The sequence below is a fragment of the Muscardinus avellanarius genome (assembly GCF_963383645.1).
Source record: "Muscardinus avellanarius genome assembly, chromosome: 16".
In the NCBI taxonomy this organism is placed as follows: domain Eukaryota; kingdom Metazoa; phylum Chordata; class Mammalia; order Rodentia; family Gliridae; genus Muscardinus; species Muscardinus avellanarius.
This window is the reverse complement of record NC_137802.1, coordinates 17,506,584-17,532,141: the sequence shown is the minus strand read 5'-3', so window position 1 is coordinate 17,532,141 and position 25,558 is coordinate 17,506,584. Positions and strand designations below refer to the sequence as shown.

The window sequence follows — 25,558 nt, the reverse complement described above, 5'->3', positions numbered from 1 at the left end:
GCATTCATCTCCTAGGCAACAGTACTTTCATGTGCTCTGAATCTGGGCACAGTGATAGGAGACGGTATCTAATTGGTCCAGAAGAAGATGCCTGGCCACTAGTGCCTAACTGCTAGTCCTCAGTGGTCTAACAAACATACATCTGGCAAGAAAGCTTGCTGCCTTTCTGTGTGTGAATGCATGTGTCTCCACAGGGCCTTTTTTCCCCCCTGAGGTACTGGAGGTTGAACCAACTGGCATTCTACCACCAAGCTACACCCCTAGTCCTATTTTATTATTCTTTATCTTGAAACAGGGTCTTACTAAGTTGTGGAGTGACTCACTAAGTAGCTGAGGCTGGCCGTGAACCTGTAATCCTCCTGCCTCAGCCTCCAAAATACTGGGATTATAAGTGTGCGTCACCCTGCCTGGTTCCCTAAGGGCCTTTAAGGCCATGATCATGGCTCATGCTCATCTGTGCAGGGTATACAGAAGGTGTTTACTAAATACTTGCTATCTGGCTGACTGGCTGGAAGAGGAGGTCTGGCATGAGCTCCAAAACTCCCAACAGCCATTGTAGTGCTCCTACTGCTTTCCCCTTGGGGTTGGGCTCAGCACCACAAAGGGTGAGGCTGGGAAAATCGTTGGCACCAGTGCCCAGACTAGGAAGAGGAATGACTCGTAGGAATATTCTGGGACAGGTGGAGCTGGGGCAGGCTCTGGTCCAACACTCATTCTTCAGAAGAAGGCTGTGCTGTCAGGAGGGGTCTAAGCCTTAGGTGTTTCAGAACTGCAGCTCTCCCAGGTGCTCCGCTCAAAGGTAGGAGAACTGACAAAGTTCCCCCTCTCTCTCCTAGTCCTCACCAGGATTCTACCACTCACTGTTTATGAAGTGGCTGTCAGACTGCTCAGGGCAAAGGCCAATTGTCCTGAGGCCAATTGGGATCCAGAGAGAAGAGAGGGATGGGAGGGCGGGCAGGGAGAGACACAGGACCGCTTTCCATGTGAGCAGCCTGGAGCACGGAAGCAGGTGGTCAGGCAGGGCATTTCTCACCCACAGCTGGTCATCATTTCCAGGGGGGCTCTTCTTGATAAACGCCCCATAGTAGGTGGCAATGTTGCGATGGTGAGAATACTTTTTCAGCATGTTGATCTCCTGTTTGATCTCTTCCTCCTCATCCTAGGTGAACAGGAAAAGGTGAGCCCCATCACCCTCCAGACCCGTAGATGGCTGCCACCCTCTGCCCTGCTCCGCACCCTACCTCTGTGACATCCATGACCTTGATGGCAGCCAGCTGCCCAGTCTTGACATGCCGACCCTGCAAGACAGAGAGTTAGTGTGAAAGGGTCCGGGTCTGTGTTCAGAGACCAGAACAGCAGAGTGGGTGCAATTCTGGGAGAGGCCCCATCTTTTAGCTTTTCCTGTCTTGGAACGTACCCCTCACTGTGACTAGACACCTCAGTCTATGTGTTGGGCATACACAGAGGAAGAGTTCCCAAGCCATTATGACTGGCAGAGAAACTACCTACACTGGACTTCCAGTCTGTAAAGATGAAGCTCAACAAAGGCGAAGGGTCTCCTCCTAGAGAAAACTCAAGAGAGACAAGCTATCACGCATGTTGTTCTAGACTCCTGAGCTTGGTCTTCTACAGGCTGAAAACTAAAGCAGTAGTGAAAGCCACGTCTCTGACCTAACGGAGGTGGCAGGGGAGGGAGGGCTTTCCCTCTGTCTCCTGGCCAGTCACTCCACATGGGAGGCCTCACCTGGTCAGCTCCACCCAAGGCCTTTTATAGTTGGCAACAGGGAGAGAAGAGAGACACAGCTGAGTTTAGGGAACTCAGGAAAATAGAGGGGCCAGATGGCATGCGCCAGTGCCCTGACACCAGTCCTTAATGCAAGGAAACTTCCTCTTCCTGACTGTGACCCATCCTCCCCCACCATCCTTCTCAAATTTTTAGCAGGAGCCATTAAAGGCTTGGACAGGAAAGCCCAAGGCTTCCCGGGAAGCACAGGGTGGGGGAGGCAGCCTGTGTGTGGATGGACATGGGTTCTGCCAGCCTGTGGATTATTTTTGTCCTCAGCAGCCATTCAAGACCCCAATCCCAGAGAAGCAGAAGCACACAGAGCTACTATTTCCATGGCAACACAAGGCAAGAGATGGGGGAGGGTGCCTATTTCCCCAAAGCTTGCAAGGGAAGGAGGGTAGGACAAAGGCAGGTGGTCCCAGTGACCCAGGAAGCAAAGAGGGACTTGTAAAAATACCAAGCACCATGCTTGACGACAAAGAAGCAGGCTGTATGATCTGGAGTTCTTGGCACTGGGGTGGCACCCACCTCAAGCATCCTCACCCCTGTTGCTACTTGCCCCCATCCAAGTGTGGGCAGTGGGCAGGCCATGTGAGAAGGCTGGGCTGCCAGGCTAAAAGCTACAATCAGTGGCCAAGAAAACGCCACCTCTGCGGGGTGGCCTGAGCACAGGCTCCAGCTCTGCTGCAGCCATAGGAGGTCAGGAGAGCATTTCCTCTCCGTAGAAGGCCACTGGCGAGGCCCCCCAACCCCACATCTCTGGCCTGAGTTCTGAACTCCCGGGTGAGGGCTGATACCCATCTCCCCCTAGGCTTCCTGCTGCCCTCCCGACTCCTCCCACTTCCGGACCCACAGCTACCAGCTGCAGCCAGGTTCCTGCCACACCCAGGAATAGACCTACAAGCAGAGGCAGAGGCAGAGGCAGAGGCCAGCCAGTGCCCACTTCCTGCTGCCGCTATCTCTGCTCTCCTCTCTCTCAGGTCCTTTCTTCCCTTTCCTGGGGGTGGGGAGGCTAGCCTCTGTAATCATCTTTAGCCCCCCTCACATCTCCAGACTTGGAGCAACCCACATGGTCTGTTTGCGAGGGCCCCATAGACTATCAGAACTCACCTTGTAAACCTGTCCGTAGGTTCCATTGCCGACCACCTCCACCAGCTCAAAGATCCCAGCAGGGTCCTGGGGGAAGGAAGGGGGCAGAAGGGACACAGAATAAGATGTCAGCACTTCAGAAAGGGTCTTTGGGACTAAAGGGGAGGAGAGGTGTCCAGTTTGGATATGAAGGTATCTGAGGATGTCAGTGGGTTTGCAGGGGACCCTTATGGTTCTCTCCCTAGATGGCTCAGGGTTAGTGTTCTAGGGGGAAAATCAGAGGGGCAAAGAGCATGGAAGTCAAGGCCCAGGTGGCTTTTTTCTTTTCTTGCAGTACTAGGGATTTAGTCCGGGGCCTCACTCTTGCTATGAAAGTACTCTACCACTGAGCTACACCCCCAGTCCTTATTTTATTTTGAGACAGGATCTTGCCAGGTTGCCCAGGCTGGCCTTGAACCTTGGATCCTTTTGCCTCAGACTTCCCAGGCACTGGGGTTACAGGCATGCGTTACCATGCCTGGCTCCAGATGAGGTATTTTGTTGTTGTTGTTTGATTTTTTGGCAGGTCTGGAGATGGAACCCAGAGGCATTTGACCTCCAAGCTACACCCCTGCCCTATTTTTTATTCTTTATTTCAGGGTCTCACTAAGTAGCTGAGGCTGTCTGCAAACTGTGATCCTCCGGGTTCAGCTTCCCAAATGCTGGGATTACAGGTGTGTGCCACCATGCTCAGATTCCAGATGAGTGTGTCTCTTTCCCTCTCCCTCTCCCTCTCCCTTTTCCCCTCTCTCTCTCTCTCTCTCCCCATTCTCCCCACCACCACCACCACTTTCTTTCTTTTTTTGTGTGTGGTACTGGAGATGGAACCCAGGGGCTTTCTACCCTGGGGCTACACTTCCAGACCTATATCTTATTTGGAAACAGGGTCTCACTAAGTTGCTGAGAGCCTATGTAACTGAGGCTGGCTTTGAACCTACGCAATCTTCCTGTCTCAGCCTCCCAAGTGCTGGGATTACAAGCGTGCATCACCACGCCTAGCTTCCAGATGAGTTTTTTGTTTTGTTTGGTGGTACTGGGAATGGAACCCTTCTACCTCCAGGCTACACTCCCAGACCTATTTTTATATTTTTTATTTGGAAACAGGGTCTCTTAAGCCAGCGAGGCTCGCTTCAAACCTGCGCGATCCTCCTGTCTCTGCCTCCCAAGCGTGGGGATTACAAGCGTGCGCCACCACGCCTGGCTGCGGATGAGTTTTTAAAGACATGCTCTGCATTTCAAATTCCCTGACCATCTCTGTATCTATATCCTCACCTGCAAATGATGATGCCCAAGAACCCACCTCTGGGGCTAATGTAAACTCTAAGTGAAGTAATGTTCATAAAATGCCAAGATGAAGCCTGGCGCGAAGCCTGTGCTCAATAAAGATAATTACCAGCATTATTATTCTATTTTAAAGGTGGGGATAAAGAAAGTGGGCAGGGCATAGGAGAAGCCCAAAGGGAGCCACCTGCCTTTGCTACTCCCCAGTCCCCCTGAGACTGGGCCTTCAGAGTTGGGGTGTGAGGGAGAGGACAGGTGATAGAGTGGTCTCTGCTGGGCAGACGAGCAAGAACTCTGTGTCTTCTCTTCTGAGCCAAGCGGTGCCAGGAGGAGAGAGCTCAAAGGCTGAACAAAGCCTCCAAAGAGGCTTACTCCCTTCTGGGCCAGAGCAGGCGGCCTGGCCTCAGAAGCACAGCTGCCACGAGGGTGTCTAAGGCTGCCCACGTCCTCTGGGCGGGGCTTTTTTTGAGAGAGATCAGGAGGTGGAGCTGCAAGCTGGAGAAACAGGCTCCAGTGCTGTTGTCCACACTCCTGCAGCTCTCAGGGAGGGGCAGGTCCCTCCATCCTAAGGAGGCAACAAAGTGAAAAAGACAGGAATAAACTCTGCACGCAACCAGTTGGCCTCGGCGCTGATCATCCAAACAGTATATAATTAAGATGCCTTTCTCCCTGATTGAAAGCTAATACAGGATTTTTTTTTTTTTTTTTGGTACGGAGATAGAACTCAGGAGCATTCTACCTCTGAGCTCCACTCCCGGCCTGATTTTTTTTTTTTTTATTATTCTTTATTTTGAAATAGAGTCTTACTAAGTTATGGAGAGCCTCACAAGTTGCTGAGGCTGGCCGTGAACCTGTGATCCTCCTGTCTCCCTCCCAAGTACGTGGATTACAAGCATGTGCCACCACGCCTGGCTTCTAATACAGGATTTTGAAAACAAAAATACAGCCGGGTGTGGTGGTGCACGCTTGTAATCCCTGAGCTTGGGAGGCTGAGACAGGAGGATCGCACAGGTTCGAAGCCAGCCTCAGCTACTTAGTGAGACCGTTTCCAAATAAAGTATAAAATAGGTCTGGGAGTATAGCTCGGAGGTAGAAAGGCTCTGGGTTCCACCCCCAGTACCACCAAATAAATAAATAAATAAATACAAATTAAAAAATGTTTTTTTTAAAAAAAGAAAACAAAAACACACAACAAAAAGGAACCCCATCAAACAAGCCCTACAGAAGTAAGCACATGGAACAGGACTCAGGCAGGGCAGAGGCAGGAGACTCCAGCCTGAGGTTTCTAAGGATGTCCTCACTGTACTGTGCGTGCTCTCAGAGAGGAGCTGAGGGTAGATGTCTACAGAGCCATGACCTGGGCTCCTTGAACTTGCCCTCACATAGCATATCACATGCACTCCATGTGCTTGCCTATGAGCTCTCTGAGACAAAGGCTCAAGGGCGCCTCTTCTGTTCACTGACTCTGCCTAGCACCCGGGCCCAGGCCTGTACTGACCAGACCAAAAACGTCACCCTATATATTCCATTATTTTGCTCCAGGTAAACTTACTAAAAACTCTTCTAACAGTTTCTCTAAAGAATCAGCAGGGCTCACAAGAAAGGGAGGCACAGCTGCTGCAGAGTGGGAGGAGAACAATGGTTTGTCTGAGCCCGAGAGCTGTGAGGCACCTAGAGTTCTCATGTCTATCTGCAATCCTAGACTTAGAAGAGAACGCATTTCCCTAAAGATCTCCCAAACGAGGTGTGGTGGTGGATGCCTTTAATCCCGATACTTGGGAGGCTAAGACAGGAAGACTGTGGGTTCAAGGCCAGCCTCAGCAAGTTAGTGAGGCCCTCAGCAACCAGTAAGACCCTGTTGTAAAAAAAATAAAAAGGGTGGGGATGTAGCTCAGAGGTAGACTGTCTCTGGGTTCAATCCCCAGTGCCACAAAACAACAACAACAATAATAAAAATAAAATAAAAATTATCTTCCTCTGGTGTGCAGTAATAATAAAACCCAAAGCTGTCTATTTCCTTCTTATGCATATACCCAAGCATTCAGAATGCCCAAGGTGTGTAACATAGCTAGGTTTTGTGTATTGTTTGGCTACAAATGTGGCTTTAATTAAATTAATTAATTAATTAATTAATTAATTTATTTGTTTTGGTGGTACTAGGGTTCCTGGAAGCCCTTCTACCTCTGGGCTACACTCCCAGACCTATTTTTACATTTTTATTTGGAAACAGGGTCTCCTAAGCCAGCGCACGCGGCTGGCTTCGAACCTGCGCAATCCTCCTGTCTCCGCCTCCCAAGCGCGGGGATTACAAGCGTGCGCCACCACGCCCGGCTACAAATGTGGCTTTTAAATACTATATTCTTGGCCACCCTCTTCTCAGGTCTGGAGCCTTCAGAGGGAGGTGCTGCGCTCCTGGGAAGCCCTCAGGAAGGGAAGGTAACCAGGGCAGGGTAAATCATAAGAGGCAGAGAGGACAGGAAGGGACGACAGGTGAATAGCTGGGTGTGTCGAGGACCAAAGGAAGGAGGAGCCAGAGCGCACACCTGAGATCCAGCTACTCAAGAGGCTGAGGCAGAAGGGTCACCAAGTTCAAGACCAGCCTGGGAGATTTAACGAGACCCTTTCTCAAAATAAGGAGGACCAGGGGTGTGGCTCAGTGGTAGAGTGCCCTTGAGTTCAATCCCAGTATTACAAGGGGAAAAAAAAAAGCAAAGAGGGTGATTAAGTTGGAGGGAAGATCACCTCTCAAGTTGGAGTAGGGGCCTAATGAGGTGGAGAACTTGGAACTGATGCTCTAAGCTGCTTTGTGACAGGATATGTAAGGATCACTTGGCAGTGGGTATGGTGGCACACCTCTGTAAGCCCACTATTTGGGAGGCTGAGACAGAAAGATCCCAAGTGTGAGACAAGCCTCAGCAATTTAGCAAGGCCTTTAGCCAACTGAGCCAGACTCGAGCACTCATGTAATCCCAGCATTCAGAAGTCTGAGATGAGGATCGCGGTTCGCGGACAGCCTCAGCTGCTTAGTGAGGCCTTCTGCAAATTAGCGAGACCCTGTTTCAAAATAAAGAATAAAAAATAGGGCAGGGTTGTAGCTTAGAGGTCGAATGCTCCTGGGTACCAATCCCAGACTCGCAAAAAAAAAGAAAAATAATAGCTCAGTGGCAGAATGTCCTTGGGTTCAATCCCCAGGAACACACACACACACACACACACACACACACACACACTCAAATCATTTGAGAAGCAGATTCCTAGGATCTGTTTCCAGAGTTTCTTTGTGTGTGTGTGTGTGTGTGTGTGTGTGTGTGTGTGTGTGTTACTAGGGGTGAAACCTACAGGCACTCTGCCTACTACACCTCCAGCCCTATTTTTTATTCTTTATTTGGAAACAGGGTCTCAGCAGTTGCAGAGGGCCTCACTAAATAGTCGCTGAGGGTGTCCTTGGCTGGGATCACAAGTGTGTGCCACCACGCCTGGCTCCAGAGTTTCTGATTTAGCACCACAGGCCTGGAGTGAGGAGTAGGAATGTATACATCTACCATATACTCTGGGTGATTCTAATGCAGAGGGTCAGGGATCTTCTTTGAGAAACATTGCCTTAGGGAGTTACTAGCAGGTGAAGAGAAGGCTTAGGACTACTGGAAGTAGTAGGGGCCAGTGTGCAGCCAGGCTGCTTGAGTGTGGCAGGGGACCAGGGGCAACTGCTGTACTTTCTGAAGATGGCTCTAGCCACACTCCCTCTCCCAGGGAACAGCAAACAACTCCTGCCCAGTTTTTCACCTCTAAGTTTATGTGGCTAAAGATGGTCTCTTTATGTGGTTTAAAGATAATTAATCAGCTGGGTGTGGGGGTGCACACCTGTAATCCCAGTATTTGGGAGGCTGAGAAAGGAGGATCACAGGTTAGAGAACAGCTTCAGCAAGTAGTAAGACTCTCACCAACCTAGTGAGACTCTGTTTCAAAAATAAAAACTAGGGCTGGGGGTGTAGCTTAGAGGCAGAATGTCCCTGGGCTCAATCGCCAGTACCACTAAATAAATAATTAAATATGACCTCTCTTCTGTCAGTCAACTCAAATCTCCCCTTTTCCAGGAAGTCGTTCGCTGCAAGCTATCTCACCTATGAATTTGAACCTTGATTTTGCATATTAATCTCACTCCCCATGAGTTCACATTTCTCAAGACTATATATATATATATATACGTATTTTTCCCCCCCGGTACTAGGGGTGGAACCCAAGGGCTTTCTACCTCCAGGCAATACTCCCAGACCTATTTCATATTTTATTTGGAAACAGGGTCTCACTAAGTTGCTGAGAGCCTCACTAAGTAGCTGAGGCTGGCTGCGAACCTGTGTGATTCTCCTGTCTCAGTCTCCCAAGCGCTGGGATTACAAGCGTGCACCACTATGCCTGGCTTTAGATATAATTTTTTAAAGTAATCTAGCCGGGTGTGATGGTTCACGTTTGTAATCCCAGTACTTGGAAGGCTGAGACAGGAGGATCCCAGGTCTGAAGCCAGGCTCATTTAGCAAGACCCTTAGCAATTTAGTAAGACACTGTTGTTATTATTATTTATTTTTGTGGTACTAGAGATTGAACCCAGGGGCATTCTACCTTTGAGCTATATCCCCAGAGTTCTAAAAGTAATCTAACTGGGCGCAGTAGTGCACACCTGGAATCCTAATCCCAGTACTTGGGAGGCTGAGACAGGAGGATCACAGGTTTGAAGCCAGGCTCATTTAGAAAGACCCTTAGAAATTTAGTCAGACTTTTTTTTGTGTGTGTGGTACTGGGGATGGAACACTTCTACCTCCGGGCTACACTCCCAGACCTATTTTATATATTATTTGGAAACAGGGTCTCTTAAGCCAGCAAGGCTGGCTTTGAACCTGCATGATTCTCCTGTCTCCGCCACCCACAGGGATTACAAGCATGCGCCACCACGCCTGGCTAAGACTGTTATTACTTATTTACTAATTATTATTTTTTTACAGTACTGCGTATGGAACCCAGGGGCATTCTACCTCCGAGCTACACCCTCAGCCCTACTTTTTATTCTTTCATTTTTTTTCTTTTCTTTCTTTCTTTCTTTTTTTTTTTTTTTGTGGTACTAGGGATGGAACCCAGGGTACTTCTACCTCCAGGCTCTACTCCCAGACCTATTTTATATTTTATTTGTAAACAGGGTCTCTTAAGCCAGCTGAGGCTGGCTTCGAACCTGCGCGATCTTCCTGTCTCAGCCTCCCAAGCACAGGGATTACAAGCGTGTGCCACCATGCCCGGCTTTTATTCTTTATTTTGAAGCAGGGTCTCACTGAGTTGCCGAGCTCCTCACTAAGCAGCTGAGGCTGGCCGTGAACCGCGATCTTCCTGTCTTGGCTGCACGAATGCTGGGATTACAAGAATGCGCCACCATACTCGGCTTATTTATTTTTGTGGTACTAGAGATTGAAGCCAGGGGTATTCTACCTTTGAGTTATACCACCAGAGTTCTATTTTTATTCCTTATTTTGAAACAGGATCTTACTAAGTTGCAGGGGGCCTCACAAGTTGGCTGAGACTGGCTGCGAAACTGCAATCCTCTTGTCTCAGCCTCCCAACTACTGGGATTACAAGTGTACACCACCACTGCTGGCTGACACTGTGTGTGTGTGTGTGTGTGTGTGTGTGTGTGTGTGTGGGTGTGTGTGTGTGTGTGTGTGTGAGAGAGAGAGAGAGAGAGAAAGAGAGAGAGAGAGAGACAGACAGACAGACAGACTGGTGATTCTAGAACCCAGGGGCATTCTACCTCTGAGCTATACCTAGTTTTTATTCTTTATATTTTGAAACAGGGACTCACTAAATTGCAGAGGGCCTCACTCTGCAATTTACCTGAGACTGGACTCGAACCTGTGGTCCTCCTGTCTCAGCCTCCAAATACTGAGATTACAAGCCTGTGCCACCACGACTGGTTTGCCACACTGCTTTTGAATATATGAATGAATGAATGAATGAATGAATGAATGAATGAATGAGGAAGGAGGGCTGGGGGTGTAGTTTGGAGGTAGAATGCCCATGGGTTCAATCCCCACTCAGAGAGAGAGAGAGAGAAAGAGAGAGGGAGAGAGAGAGCTGACCAAATGACAGCTCGATTGACTAGGCATGGTAGGACACACCTATAATCCCAGCAGTTGGGAACCTGAAACAGGATCACAGGTTCCAGGACAGTCTCAGCAACTTAGTAAGGCTCTCATGAACTTATTAAGGCCCTGTTTTCAAATAAAAAAATAAGACAGGGCTGGAAGGTGTAACCCGGAGGTAGAATGCACCTGGGTTCAATCCCCAGTACCACAAAAGAAAGAAGAAAAGGAGAAAGGAAGAGAGGGAGGGAGGGAAGGAGACAGGGAGATTTTTATTTTTTTCTGGTACTGAGGATTGAACCAGCACCAAAGACCAGTACCAACCACATACAGCTTTTTATGCCATTTTTTTTCCCAGCAACCTAGTAAGACCCTGATTCAAAACAAAAAATAAAAAGGGCTGAGAATAGTTTAGAGGTAGAATGTCCCTGGGTTCAATAGCCAGTATCTCTCTTTCTTACACACACCAAAAAAAAAAAAAAAAAAAAAGAAAGAAAGAAAGAAAGAAAGAAAAGAAAACAAGTTTAGCAGGATGTATACAGTGGAATATGCCTGTAATTCAAGCTACTCAAAAGGCTAAAGCAAGCTGGGCGTGGTGGCACACGCTTGCAATCCCAGCATTTGGGAGGCTGAGACAGGAGGATCTGGGTTCGTAGTCAGCCTCTCTACTTAACCAGGCCCTCTGCAGCTCAGTGAGACTCTGTTCCAAAATAAAAAATAAAAATAGGCCCAGGGGTGTAGCTTGTATAGCAAGGGCTTATCTAAAAAACAAACAAAGAAACCAATAAATAAGTAAATGGTTGGGAATGCAGACCAGTGGTAGAACACTTGTCTAGAATGCATGAGGCCCTGGGTTTAATCCCCAACAGTGAAAATAAGTAAAGTATATTTGTATAACAAATTTTGAGGTAGGTACTATTGTTTTGTTTTGGTACTGGGGTTGAACCCAGGGACATTCTACCCTATTTTTATTTTATTTTATTTTGTGGTACTAAGGATTGAACCTAGGAGCATTCTATCTCCAAGCTACACCCCTAGCTCTACTTTAATTTTATTTTGAAATGGAGTCTTACTAGTTGGATGAGCTCTCACTACTTGCTGATTCTCCTGTCTCAGTCTCCTAAATATTGGGATCACAGGCAATGCACCACCACGTCTGGTTTATGTATTTTTATTTTGAAATGGGGGTCTCACTAAATTGCTGAGGCTGGCCTTGGAGATGCAATCTTCCCGTCTCAGTTCCCCGGGTACTGAGATTATGAGTGTGCACCACTCCCCAGCAGAGGTACACATTATTGTTATGCTTACCTATGAACTCCTTCGGGTGAGGGGAGTTAGAGCAATTACATGACTTGCCCACGGTTAAACACCCTAAGAAGAGGCAGAGCCAAGATCTGAACTAAAAAGCCTGACTCCAAGGCCTGCAGTGTGCTCTACTTGGCTCCAGGCCTCTGCTGACTAAGGGACTATTTGGTTCTCTTTCTTGCCTCAGCAAGAGTCCAAGAGATGGGTTCCTGACCTGAGGTAGCCAGACATCCAAAACTAAAGATAAACGGTGACGAGGGCAAACTTCTCATCAGCCATTCCACGGCAGGCAGAAATGCCAGGCCGGTATGGCCTCAGGTAAAGGAAGCAGAGGCTGTCAGTGAGCAGGAGGTCTGTGTGCAGAGAGCGATCAAACAGACGTGGAGGGAGCCGGGAGAGGCACGAGAGTGGGAGGGCCTCTGGCCATCCTGGCTGCTGCTGCTGTGAGCCCAGAACACCTGCGGTTCCAGTTCTAGGGAACCATCTATGCTGCAGTTCTGGTGCTCAGATTCCACAGAGACTGTGTGTGTGTGTGTGTGTGTGTGTGTGTGTGTGTGTGTGTGTGTGTCACTAACGATTGAACCCAGGGGCATTCTACCTCCAAATTACACCCCCAGCCCTATTTTTTATTCTTTATTTTGAAAAAGGGTCTCACTGAGTTGCAGAGGGCCTCACTAAGTAGCTGAGCTGTCTGCGAACCTGCGATCCTCCTGTCCCAGCCTCCCAAATGCCGGGATTACAAGCGTGTGCCACCACACCCAGCTGTCCAGAGACATTCTTGAATTTAGATAAAAATAATATTGAGCCACTTGAGGCACATGCGTGTAACCCCAGTACATGCGGGGATGAGACAGGAGGATTGCAGGATCAGGAATAGCCTCAGCTACTTAATGGAAGCCCTTCACAGCTTTGTGAAATGCTGTTTCAAAATTAAAAATTAAACAGGGGCTGGGGTATACCTCAGAGAGAGAATACTCCTGGATTCAATCCCCAGTAACACACACACACACACACACACACACACACACACACACACACACTAATAATAGATAGCCAGACACTACTCTAAGAGTTTCCCTCCTTTTTGTGGTATTGGGATAAAATTCAGGGGAGCTACCTCCAAGCTATATCCCCTCAGCACCATTTTTTCTTTTATTTGAAACAAGGTCTAAGTTGCAAATGGCCTCCTAAGTAGCTGAGGCTGGTTGCAAACCTTCCATCCTCCTGTCTCAGGCTCCCAAGTACTGAAATTACAGGTGTGTGCCAACATGCCCAGCACCAGCCCTTAAAAAAAAAAAAAAAAAAAAAAAAATATATATATATATATATATATATATATATATATATATATATATATTAAAGGTATTGGGGCACTCTACCTCCGAGCTACACTCCAGCCTTACTGTTTATTCTTTATTTTGAAACAGGGTCTCACTGAGTTGCAGAGGGCCTCACTAAGTAGCTGAGGCTGACTGCAAACTATGATCCTCCTGTCTCAGCCTCCCAAATGCTGGGATTACAAGCTTGTGCCACCATGCCTGGCTCTATTTTTTGTTTTGAAACAGGGTTTTGCTAGGTTACTGAGGGTGTCTTCAAACCTGTGATCTGTGGATTGAACCCAAGGGCATTCTACCTCTGAACTATACCTCCAGCCCTTTTAATTAATTAATTAATTATTTATTTTATTTTTTTGCAGTACCGGGATGGAACCCAGGGGCATTCTACCTCTGAGCTACACTCCCAGCCCTATTTGTTATTCTTTATTTTGAAACAGGTTTCAGTGAGTTGCAGAGGGCCTCACTAGTAGTAGCTAGGGTGTCTGTGAACCACGATCCTCTGTCTGAGCCTCCCAAATGCTGGGATTATGCATGCGCCACCATGCCCAGATTATTTTTGGTTTTGATACAGTCTTGCTAACTTGCTGAGGGTCTTACTATTTTGCTGACCCTGACCATAAACCTGAGATCTTCCTGTCTCAGACTCTTAAGTACTGGGTACTAGGATTACAGGAAGAGACAGGGTTTGAAGGCACCATGGCTGGCTCCAGAGTCTATGCTACAACCATTCCTTAATTTGACCTAGCCAGAGAGGGGTTCAGGCAAGCAAACAGGCCAAGCCACACATCCCCACTGCACTTCTCACATGAGTATGCCTTATCCCCCAAGTAGAAGAGAAATTGTTTCAGGGCAGAAACCACGTTTAGATGGTGTATACACAGTATTTGAGTTAGACTCATACTGATGTGGGTACCTGGATGAAAACAACAGCAGTAAACCAGGTATGGTGGCACACACCTGAAATCCCACTTGGGAGGTTGAACCAGGAGGCTCATAGGTTCCAGGCCAGTATGAAGTAACTTTATTGAAACCCTGTTTCAAAATTTAAAAGATGGGGGGAGGGCCAGGGATACAGCTCAGAGGTGGAATACCCCTGGATTGAATCCCCAGTGCCCCCCCCCCACAAAAGCCTGACTCAATTACTGAAAGGAGGGATGCTGAGACAACTGATACCCCCTTGTGTGGGTCAAAACAGTCAGTAAGGTTTGAGGTCATTTGCTTAGCATGAGCAATTCCTTGAGTTCAACCCCAGCATCCCCCCACACACAGAGAATCAGTGATAATGTTGGTGGCCCTGTGCTTTCACTATGAGGTAATTTTTTGTTTGTTTGTTTGTTTGTGGTGCTGGAGATTGAACCCAAGGGCATTCTACCTCTGAGCTACACCTCCAGCCCAACTTTTTATTCTGTATTTTGAAGCAGGGCCTCACTAAGTTGCGGAGGGCCTCACTATGTAGCTAAGGCTGGCCTGGAACCCAAATCCTTCTGTCACAGCCTCCAAGTACTGGGATTACAAGTGTGCGCCACCACACCTGCCTTACAATGAGGTAATTTATAATGTATAGTTACACATATTACTTTGTTCAATAAAGAGACAACAGTAATGTTAACTGCAAATGTTCTTTTGGCAAATGTAATGGCATGGACTATGCAAGGAACCATGTCTCATGTGCATTTTTGTGTGTGTGTCTAGAGATTGAACCCGGGGCATCCTACCTCCAAACTACACCCCCAGCCCTATTTTTAATATGGAAACAGGGTCTCACTAAGTTGCTGAGGCTGGATTTGAACCTGCGATCCTCCAGTCTGAGCCTCTCAAATACAGGGATTACAGGGGTATGCCATCACACCAGCTCTACATGGTCTTTGAGGATGTTACTCTTGCTTTATTCTGGGACAACTCCACGCCTATGCCTCTTCCTCACAGCACTAGGTGTGTTTCTGACCCTCTGAGATGCTCAAACGCTTGTTCATTTGACGTTTAAATACCAGGCAGAGCAAGGCAGCAATGGGTTTGGTTAAGCCAAGCTTTTCACAAGTAGTTGAAGATACAGGCCAGGCACAGTGATGCAGACCTATAATCCCAGCTGTTTGGGAGGCTGAGGCAGGATGAAAACAAATTTAAGGCCAGTTTGGGCAATTTAGCAAGACTACCTCCATAAAAAAAAAATTTTTTTTTTAAAGGAGCTGGAGATGGCCAAACATGGTGGCCTATGGCTGTAATTCCAGGACTTAGGAGGCTGAAACAGGAGGATCACAGGTTTGAGGACAGCCACAGCAAGTAGTGAAGACTCATTAATCTTTCGAGAGCCTGTTTCAAAATAAAAATAAAATAGGGCTGGGGATTTAGCTCGAAGGCAGAATGCTCCTGGGTTCAATCCCTGGAAACAAATACACACACACACACACACACACACATACACACACACACACACACACACACACACACACACACGGCGATATTTGAATGCATGAGGCCATGAGTTCAATCCCCAGCACCTAAGAGCAACAACAGCAACAACAACAAAAAAAAGAATTTGAGGATACGAGACGAAGGGAAATGAAGAGGCACAGGTCAGAGGAAACAGCCTGGGTAGGTAAGAGGACAGAGGCTACAAGCTGAGGCCTGGGGATATAGCTCAGTGGTAAAGCACTTGCCTAGCACGTGCAAGGCCCTGCCCCTTCAGACTCTGTTCCTCTATCTTAAAGCCTCCTTTTCTTATTGCTAATATGTTTGTGTCCCCAGCTGTAGCCTAACCCTTCCTGAAGGCACTGACCTGGACTCTCCCCCGCACCGGGCATGGGAGGTGCTGGACAGTGACCTGAAGCATCTTTTTTTATTCATTTATTTTGGTACTGGGGTTGGAACCCAGAAGCTTTATACTTCAGGGCTATACTCCCAGACCTATTTTATATTTTATTTGGAAACAGGGTCTCACTAAGTTGCTGAGAGCCTCACTAAGTAGCTGAGGCTGGCTTCGAACCTGTGTGATCCTCCTGTCTCAGCCTCCCAAGGGCGGGGATTACAAGTGTGCGCCACCAGGCGGGGCTTGACCTGAAGCATCTTGATCCTCCCCAGACGCCCATTTCCACCTTCACCTCAGACTCTGCTCTGAAGATGAAATCCCTTGAATGGCAAAGCTTGCTTATGTGCTTTAACAAGTGCAAACAATTATCAGTATTAGCCACTGGGGAACAAACCCAGAGCCTTTTTTTTTAGTACTGGGGATGGAACCCAAGGCATTCTACCTTCAGGCTACACCCCCAGCCCTATTTCTTATTCTTTATTTTGAAACAGGGTCTCACTAAGTTGCAGAAGGCCTCACTAAGTAGCTGAGTCTGGCCACAAATCTGTGATCCTCCTGTCTCAGTCTCCCAAGTGCTGGGATCACAAGTGTGCACCACCACACCTGGCTCAAAGAGTACCTTTTTAAACCTTTGGTTTAGCTTAAAATCCAGGCAACAACACAAGAGAAGGGAATTAACATGGCGAGAAATGGTTAAGATTGCTCAAATAGAATGGGTAAGATTGCTTGAGAAACAGGCAGGGTAAGAAAACGGATCCTCAATTTTTGTTGACCCATGAGTCTTACAGAAATTCAGACCCAGGAGGGTCCATCATGATCACCATTATTGTGTACTGGGATTAAACCCAAGGATATTCTACCTCCAAACTACATCCCCAGCCCTTTTTATTTGTAAAAGTGTCTTGCTAAGTTGCTGAGGCTGGCTTTGAACCTGTAATCTTCCTATCTCAGCTGCCCAAGCACTGGGATTACCGACCTGTGCCACCCTCCCTGGCCTGGAAGGGTCCTTTATGAATTACAGGTGATTTTAGGAAGCTGCTAGAATGGTAGAAAGAGCTAGAACTCTAAAATCAAGGAGAGGGGAGAGAGAAGTCTCTGGAAAAGCAACAGAGAGAAGTGAAGTGGAGGTAAGGGAGGAGCTGCTCTCACTGCTGGGCCTGCAGTGGTTATTCACTCAGATCTGCCCTGGCAGGTTCTACTGCTATAGTCAGGGCCATCCCCAAACCCAGGTCAGGTGCCATCCTACCCCAACAGGGGACAGTGCCAGCGGTGGGGCTTCACAGGAGAGGCAGAGTAAACCAACTGGGAGACTGAGGGGAGCCCCCATTTTAGGACTATGTGCCCCTGATCTCCCTCATGGGAGGCAGGCTTCTTCCTGTTACATACACAAGGGGAGAAAGACCAGGGAATCTTCTGATAAGACAAAAAACAGAGGAAGGGAGAGAAAGGAATTAGGGTCCATTGGGGAAATAATGGAAACTTATGGTCTAAAAAGGGAACCAAAGCCGGGCGTGGTGGCGCACGCTTGTAATCCCTGCACTTGGGAGGCGGAGACAGGAGGATGGCGCACGTTCAAAGCCAGCGGCGCTGGCTTAAGAAACCCTGTTTCCAAATTAAAAAAGTATAAAAAATAGGTCTGGGAGTGTAGCCCGAAAGTAGAAGGGTTTCCAGGAACCCCAGTACTACCAATAAATAAATAAATAAAAATAATAAAATAAAAATAAATAAAGAGGGAACCAAAAAGAGGTGGCAAGATAAAACCCAAGCCAAGCAAAGGCTCTGAAAGACAGGGGTGTTATTTCTGAGAAGACCGTGCAGGCGGGGCTGGGGGCCCTCCCTCCCTTCTAGTTGAAAACAATAGGCTCGCTTTCCTGAGCTCTTCCTGTAACCCAGAAGGCCCACAGGAAACAGAAGAGGGGAGCAAAGGCAGCAGCAGTACCAAGGGAAAGCTTGCGGGCGAGGCCTACAACCACCCACAAATTCATCGGAGCCATCGTCCAAACACCAACAGTCTACTAGAGCAGTGAGTGCTGATGCAAAAGCAGCGCCAAGCCGTCCCTGTCCCCCTGCCCACACCAGATGACCAACCCCAATCCATTCATTTCTTTTCTGTTCTTTCCTTCCTTTCCTTTCTTTTTTTTTTTCTTTCCCCCTTCGGTACTGGGGATGGAACCCAGGGGTATTCTACCTCTGAGCTACACCCCCAGTTCTATTTTTTATTCTTTATTCTGAAACAGTCTCACTGAGTTGCAGAGGGCCTAAGTAGCTGAGGCTAGCCACAAACCCACAATCTTCCTGTCTCAGTCTCCCAAATGCTGGGATTACAAGCGTGCGCCACCACGCCCAGCTTTCTTCCTTTCTTAATTTCTCTCTTTCTTTCTGTACTAGTAATTGAGCCTAGGGCATTCTACCTTTGAGCTACACCCCAACCCCATTTTTTATTTATTTGTTTGGTTTTTTTGGCAGTACTGGGGATGGAACCCAGGGGCATTCTACCTCCAAGCTCCATTGCCAGCCCTATTTTTAGTCTCTTTTTAAAATTTTGAAACAAGGTCTCACTGAGTCGCAAAGAACCTTGCTGAGTAGCTAAGGCTGTCCACAAACTGTGATCCTCCAGTCTCTACCTCCCAAATGCTGGGATTACAAATGTACGGCCCCATGCCCAGCCCCTATTTTTTATTTTGAAAGTCTCACTCAGTTGCCAAGGATCTTGCTAAATTACTGAGGCTGGCCTCAAATCTACAATTATCCTCTCTCAGCCTCCCAAATACTGGGATTACAGGTACATACCATCACAGCTTCTAAAGGACATTTTCTGAAACCACCACCAGAGGAGGGGCAGAAACTAGTGAGCTCCCCAAAAGGACACAGGCTTTACCTAACACTGGCAAAGATATGGAAGGAGAGACAAGGATGTGGTAGAGGGAATGGGGCCTTAGACATCCTTCAGTTACATATGAGTAGCTAAAGGACATGTCCAAGAGAAAAAATCCTGGAGGGAATGTGAGAAAGAGACTGTACGTGTGCACGTGTGTATAAGAGAGAAAACGGGAGGGGGGGGTATGGGGGTCTAGGACAGGGAGGTGACAGAAAAAAAAATTTCAAGAGAGAAGCTCTTTCCTAAGGAGAAGGAGCAGACACAAGTTTCAGGCCCCAAGGGGAAGTTAGAGAGCCAGGACCCTGCCTTTCTCTGCAGGAGCTGGCTCAGAGCCAGCCAGGGGGAAGCAGGCAGCCTGCAGGCAGCATGGCCCAGCTCCCACCCAGAGGCTCAGGGAGCAGAGCTCGCAGACCTGACACTGAATACTCCTGGGAGAAGGAGGTGGATGGAGAGGGACTCACCTCCTCAGTGAGCTAATACACAACAGAGAGAAGGAACCCTCCTCAATTCCCTTGTCTGTCCTATGCAGTAATAAAGTAACTCTTTAACAAAGCTTCTAAAAGCCGCCTTTCCCAGCTTTCCTCCCTTACCCGCCACACACTGGGGAGCTCCAACATCCTACAAGCTGACCCCACACTGTGAAGCAGCAGTCCTCTGGGTTTTTATGGGGATGAAGGACAGGACAGAGGAATTCAAACTGGCTCCAGAGTAGACAGGAGGGAAAGAAAGCAGGAAGGAGATTTATGTAGGGAAGAGAAGTGGTTACAACTCACTCCTCTTGGGTCTCTAGGGCAGAAGGACATGTGAAACACACACGCACACACTTGCAGAGGCAGGAACAAGTCAAGACATGACACATCCATGAGCACAAATACCATTCTCGTCAGAAACCAGTCAGAGCAGTGGGCCTGCCTGCAGCGGGAGGCTGGGGCTCCCCTCCTCCTCGGGCAGGCGTGCTAGTGCACTGCTGGCAGCCTGACCCATTCTAGAGGTCTGCACAGACGACAGGCCTACTGGAGGTGCTGGCTGACACATGGAGGGCTGGCTGAGAGAGGTTTGGGGGCAGTGCAGAGCAGAAAATCAGGCAGTGGTGGAGGTGGGGAGAAAGAGAGGGAGGAGAGAGAACCAGAAATCCAGCAGCCTGGTGCGGGTTCTAAAATGGCCGCAGGCAAGGCGAGGACAGATGGTCCCTTTCTGATGCTGGGCTGGGAAAGTAGGGAAAAGGGAAAAGGGAAAAAAAAAAAAAAAAAAACAAACACCACCACAGTAGGGAATTTAAAAATAAACTGAAAATCCTAAAAGATAAACAGCTTGCTTCTGAGGTTCCGCCTGCCACCCAGCCTTCCAAGGGAAAAGAGGGTTACTCTGGCCAGCCAGCCGATCGGGGTCTGGAGACTGCTGGAGGTCACTCCAGCCCCATTCTGCCCAGCCGTATCTTGCCTTCACCTCCCCAGCCTTCCTTCCCAAGTCCCATCTTAGGTAAGGCCTCAGATTCTAAAATATTACAAGTTTCCAGGGCAGTTTGATCCTGTCTCCACAAGAACCAGTCCCTGTCCTTGGTGAGCAGAAGTAATCTCACCTCCCCGCAACTACACCGCCCAGCGCTTCACAACCCACAGGGTGCTTCGCCACTGTCTCATATGTGCCTCAAACCTGCAGGGAAGCTCCTAGGCAGGAACCATTATCCCACTTTAGAGCTGAGAAAACCAAGGCTCTTACAAGCTAAACGTCTTTCCTGGTGAAACCAGAATGCAAGCCTGTTTAGTCTTCAAATAACACCAACACACCACGGCTCTGGCTTTGACGGGGGAATCCCACCTGCCACCATGGGTTGAGGAGGTGACACCCTGGGCTGAGACTTGCCTGCCTCACCTGACTGCCCCAGGGTGTGGCTGCCTGGAGTATGGCAGTTCTTGCCTTAGCAGGCTTTCCATTCTTGTTGGTGTGGATTGGGGCGAGGAGGAAGAGCCCTGCCGCCCAGACTTCCCAGTCCTACTGCACTCCTCTCACTCCCCTCACTCCCCTCTTGTCAGCTTGGCTGCCCCACCCCTCCCACCCCTCAGGCCCCCACACAGGCGGAGCTGCATTCAGGAAGCACTTCTTGTCCCAGCTCCCACCACAACTCCTGCCTCTTTTATGACACCAATTATATTTTTGTGATTATTTGATTGTCTTCTCTACTCCACCAAGTCTTAGCCCAGGGACATTCCACCTCCGAGCTACCCCCAGACCTATTTTATTCTTTTACTCTAAAGCAGTTCTCATTAAGTTGCAGGTGGCTAAGTTGCTGAGGCTGGCCATGAACTTGTGATCCTCCTGTGTTGGCCTCCCAAGTACTGGGATTACATGTGTGCACCACCACACCTGGCTGCAGTTAGTGTTTCTACTGCACCAAGAACCAGAAGGCCCGGCTCTGTTCTGATTTGTTTATGTAATCCAGGTAAATGAGCCTCACCTCTCATGACCTCTTTACCTTAGCCACCCAATCTCATCTCACAAGAATTCATGGATGTAAAAACATTCTGAAATTCTAAGTGTTAAATTTGCATAAAATCCTTATGAAGAAATTGGCTCCCACAGAGCAGAGAAACTGGCAAGAGGTACCTAGGACCATTGGCCATTTCTGGGATTTATAGTAAGGAGTGGCAGCTGAGGATTAAAGACACAGGATGAAAATGAAAAAATAAGCCAGGCGTGGTGGCGCATGCCTGTAATCCCCGTGCTTGGGAGGCTGAGACAGGAGGATCTTACAGGTTCGAAGCCAGCCTCAGCTACTTAGTGAGGCTCTCAGCAACTTAGTAAGACCCTGTCTCCAAATAAAGTATATATATATAAAAAATAGCTCTGGGAGTATAGCCTGGAGGTAGAAAAGCCCCTGGATTCCACCCCCAGTACCAGAAAGAAAGAAAGAAAAAAAGAAAGAAAGAAAGAAAATGAAAAAGGAGACTTGAGAGGTGGGCAGGTGAGAGGTGGAGCAAATGAGACTAGCGGGCCCTGGAGGCCAGGCTACCAGGGGCAGGAGGAGGCAGAAGGGCAAGCAGGGAGATGCCAGGCCCATTCAGGCTGGCTGATATCAAGCTAACGGAGGAGGGCAACACTAGTAATCAGGGGTTGGATAATAATACCATTTCTCCCTGCTGGCTTTCAATTGTAGCACAAACAAATCATTATACCTCATTGCCAGCCTCCTACTGTTAAAGTCAGGTGTCCATGAATCCAAAGGATGGGACTGGAGAAGCCTCAAGACCAAGGAAACCTGTGCTTTGTCTTATCCTGTATTGCCTCTGACCCCAGAAGACCAGTTGGAGCTGTGAGAGCCCTGGGAGGGAAGGTAGGGCAGACTCCAGAAGGCAGCATGGGTGCAGAGCTGAGTCAGGTGGAAGAGGCATGGTGGAGGGTGGAGCCAGCAGGGAGGGGTGGAAAGATGGTCTGAATTACACACTTAAAGGAAGGTCCTAGCTACTCTCCACTGGGTGGAGACCAGATATTCTCTGGCTCCACCAAAGACCAACCCAGAATAAATTACAGACCAAGGGATGTAGGTGAGACAGAGGAGGCTCTTCCTGACCAGCAGGATGGAGCAAGCATGTTCACCCAACCTTTCACCAGGCCTGTCTCTCCTCTTTCTCTAAGAAACTTCCTCTGACTCCTTTCATGCCAACCTTAAGGACTTGGTGAACCAGTTCATGTCTTCATTCAACAAACACTGAGTGCCTGCCATGTGTCAGGCACTGCTAGATACTAGAACCTAGCAAGCAGTGAATACAGTAAAAATGGGATTTTCCTTCTTGGAGCTTAATGCTTAGTCAAGGAAGAAAACATTAAAGATTGTTTTGTGGGGTGGGGAGTAGAACCCAGGGCCATTCAACCTCCAAGCTACACCTCTAGTCCTATTTTTTATTCTTAATTTTGAAACAGGGTCTCACTAAGTTGTGGAGGGCCTAAGTAGCTGAGGCTGGCTATAAACCCAGATCCTCCTGACTCAGCCTCCCAAGTACTGGGATTACAAGCATGTGCCACAATGCCCGGCAACATTAAAGATTTAAAGACACAATTATACAACTATGAAAAACTGGAAAAGATACTAAGCACTCTCAGAAAGATTAAAAGAAGGTTATGATGGGAAAGAGGGCCAGGAAAGGCCTGCTAAGGATGACATCTGAGCTGAGACTTGGAAGGCCAAGTGAGTGCTAACTGAGTAAAAGCTAAGGGGCCGGGAGTCCAAGGGCTCCAAGACCAGAGAGGAGGCTCAAGGCCCTGGCAGTAGGCAGAGCCGGCATCCTGAGTCGATGGGTTTGATAATGCTTTTCACACCTGTTTGTGGGAACACCCTGGCTCTTCCACCCCACATGTATTCCCACCGGAATGTCCCCAAGGGCGAGGCGCAGGCTCTCCCCCTGGGCTGAGTGCTTTCTCTGGGTGGGCCAGTAGCTCACATCAAAGCTCGAAGAGCCAGAGTGCCTGTCCAGCGACGCCAACTGCCTGACTCAGACAGCAGGACAAGTAGGAGTTTCGTGTTAGGATGTAAGATTTTCAAGTCATCCTTTCTTCCAGTGATGCCGGGAGACTTTCAGGAGATTGCAGAAGGCTGTAGGACAAGAACAAGGGAGCCAGGCTCTGAGTTCCAGGCCTACACCCGGGGCTGTGACTCACAACAGCCATTAAGATTGTACTTGATAGACAGGGTGGTTTTCTCTTTCTTAAACAAAACAGTAAGCTAGGAGGGAAAGAATGTTAACAGAACTCCAGGAGACACCCTTTCTTCAGTGGGAGAAGTTGCAGCTACTAGCTATGTAGTGAGCACTTGCCAGGCTAAGAACTTCTCTTCACCCTTATTTAATCTTCTCAACAGGCCTAGCAAAGTGGGTCCTGTCATCCTCATTTTACAAAGGACAAAAATGAAGACTAACACTACTGATTACTTGCCAAAGATCACACAGTGAGTGGCAGAGCTGGGATGGGAATCCAAGTATGTCTCCAAGGCCTACGCCACAGTTAGAAGGGTCCACCTAGTCTAGATCCCTCCCTAACCTCAAAAGACCAAGTAAAAACTCCCTGCCTCCCAAGTCAGTCCTGGCTTGGTCGATTGCTCTTCCTCCTCACCACTGAGCCCCTCAGAAACTCTTTAGAGTGTACATATTCTGTTTCGTTTATTTATGTATTTATTTATTATTTATTTATTTTTGTGTTAGCCGGGTGTGGTGGCGCACGCTTGTAATCTCAGCATTTGGGAGGCTGAGACTGGAGGATCGCGGTTCATGGATAGCCTCAGCTACTTAGCGAGGCCCTCTGCAACTCAGTGAGACCCTGTTTCAAAATAAAGAATAAAAAATTGGGCAGGGGTTGTAGCTCAGAGGTCAAATGCCTCTGGGTTCCAGCCCCAGCCCCGCAAAAAATAAAAATAAAAAATAAAAATAAATAAATAAGATTATATATATTTATATATGTGTGGGGGGGGGTACTAGGGATTAAGCCCAGGGCATTCTACCTTTGAGCTACACCGCCAGCCCTATTTTTTTATATTTGGTTTTGAAACAGTCTCGCTAGGTGATGAGAATCTCACTACTTGCTGAGGTTGTCCTCAAACCTGTGACCCTCTTGTCTCAGCCTCCAAGCACTGGGATTCCAGGTATGTACCTCCATGGCCAGCTTGGAGTGCACGTTCTGAAGGTCACTTCCCCTTCTGTCCTGTGCCCTTCCCACAGATGCTCCACCCCGAGCTCCTTTCCCAACATCACGCCCACCTGAGAGTGCCGCACAGTGGGTACTCATGTCTCTCTGAGACCAGCTCTGAGCCACAGGCCCACCCTGGAAGACACCCTCACCTTTCACACTGTTTCTCTCAACTGCTCCTTTGCCCAGCTCAATACAATCACCACCTCTCCTCACATAGAGAACATTGCAAACTCCACATCTCATCTCTCTGTATGTTTGAGTTAGTGTTGAGAACAGAGTACATCACATAGTAGGTACTGATATTTGGGGAAGGAAGGGTGGAATAGGACTCCTGGGTCTGGAGAGACCTTAGGGACCGCCTGGCCCTACAGTTCTCAGCAGGCACCAGCTCACTGGGAAAACAGTCACTGCGTCACCTCCCGGGGGGCAGGCCTGGGTACATGTAGGTTTCAAACCCCATTCAGGTCATTTGGACTAAGCCACTGATTAAGAACCACTGGGTCCCTAGCCCCTCCATTTGTGTGTGTGTGGGGGGGGGGGGGCTGAGGAAACCAAGTTCCAATGAGACATGAGCTAGAAGCGGGATGGAAACTGGAACCAGGCCTCCCAGCTCCTGATGCCGCGCGCTCACTTCATGGATCATGTTGCCTGAAGGCAGTTTCCCAAGCTTAACAGCTCCTCCCATCAGAGGCCTCCACTTGGGAGCTCCACAGAGACACCGATTTCACCCAAGTAGGTCATGAGGCCAGGGCAGGAGACCTGGGCATCTGCAGGGCATCCATTATTGATCTGTGAAACATACCTAATCTGAGAAGGCTGCACCCAAGACCCCAGTCACATGCAAACACTTTCTTTGTGGCCAGTACTGGGCAATCCAACAGAGTAACTAAGCATGCAAATAACAAGTCAGTTCCAACCAGCGCTGGGATGGTGGCACCTTTCAAATGTAAAATGCCTGTATATGCCCTGCTTTAGACACAAGCAAGTAAGTTTCTTTTAACATGTGTGTGTGTGTGTGTGTGTGTGTGTGTGTGTGTGTGTGTTACTAGGGATTGAATTCAAGGATATCTACTTTTTGAGCCACACCCCCAGCACTACTTGGGTCTCTCACTAAGTTGCAGAGGGCATAAGTGAGGCTGAGGCTGGTGGTAATCCTGAGATCTGCCTGTCTCAGCCCTCCAAGTATTTGGGATTACAAGTGTGCAGCACCATGCCCAGCTTCCTTTTTACTTTTTCTTT

At 48.4% G+C, this 25,558-nt stretch overlaps 1 protein-coding gene across 8 annotated transcripts in view; it reads right to left on the bottom strand.

Moving 5' to 3' along the window:
* MINK1 (misshapen like kinase 1) overlaps positions 1-25,558 on the bottom strand; it is a gene marked incomplete at both ends in the record, with an annotated part of 58,279 nt that overhangs the window by 15,879 nt on the left and 16,842 nt on the right. For all 8 annotated transcript variants that reach the window (XM_080713374.1, XM_080713378.1, XM_080713375.1 and 5 more), the window contains 3 exons: positions 1,034-1,159; positions 1,242-1,298; positions 2,897-2,962. In XM_080713374.1, coding sequence (XP_080569500.1) covers positions 1,034-1,159; positions 1,242-1,298; positions 2,897-2,962 — 249 coding nt within the window. The remainder of the gene's footprint in view (positions 1-1,033; positions 1,160-1,241; positions 1,299-2,896; positions 2,963-25,558) is intronic.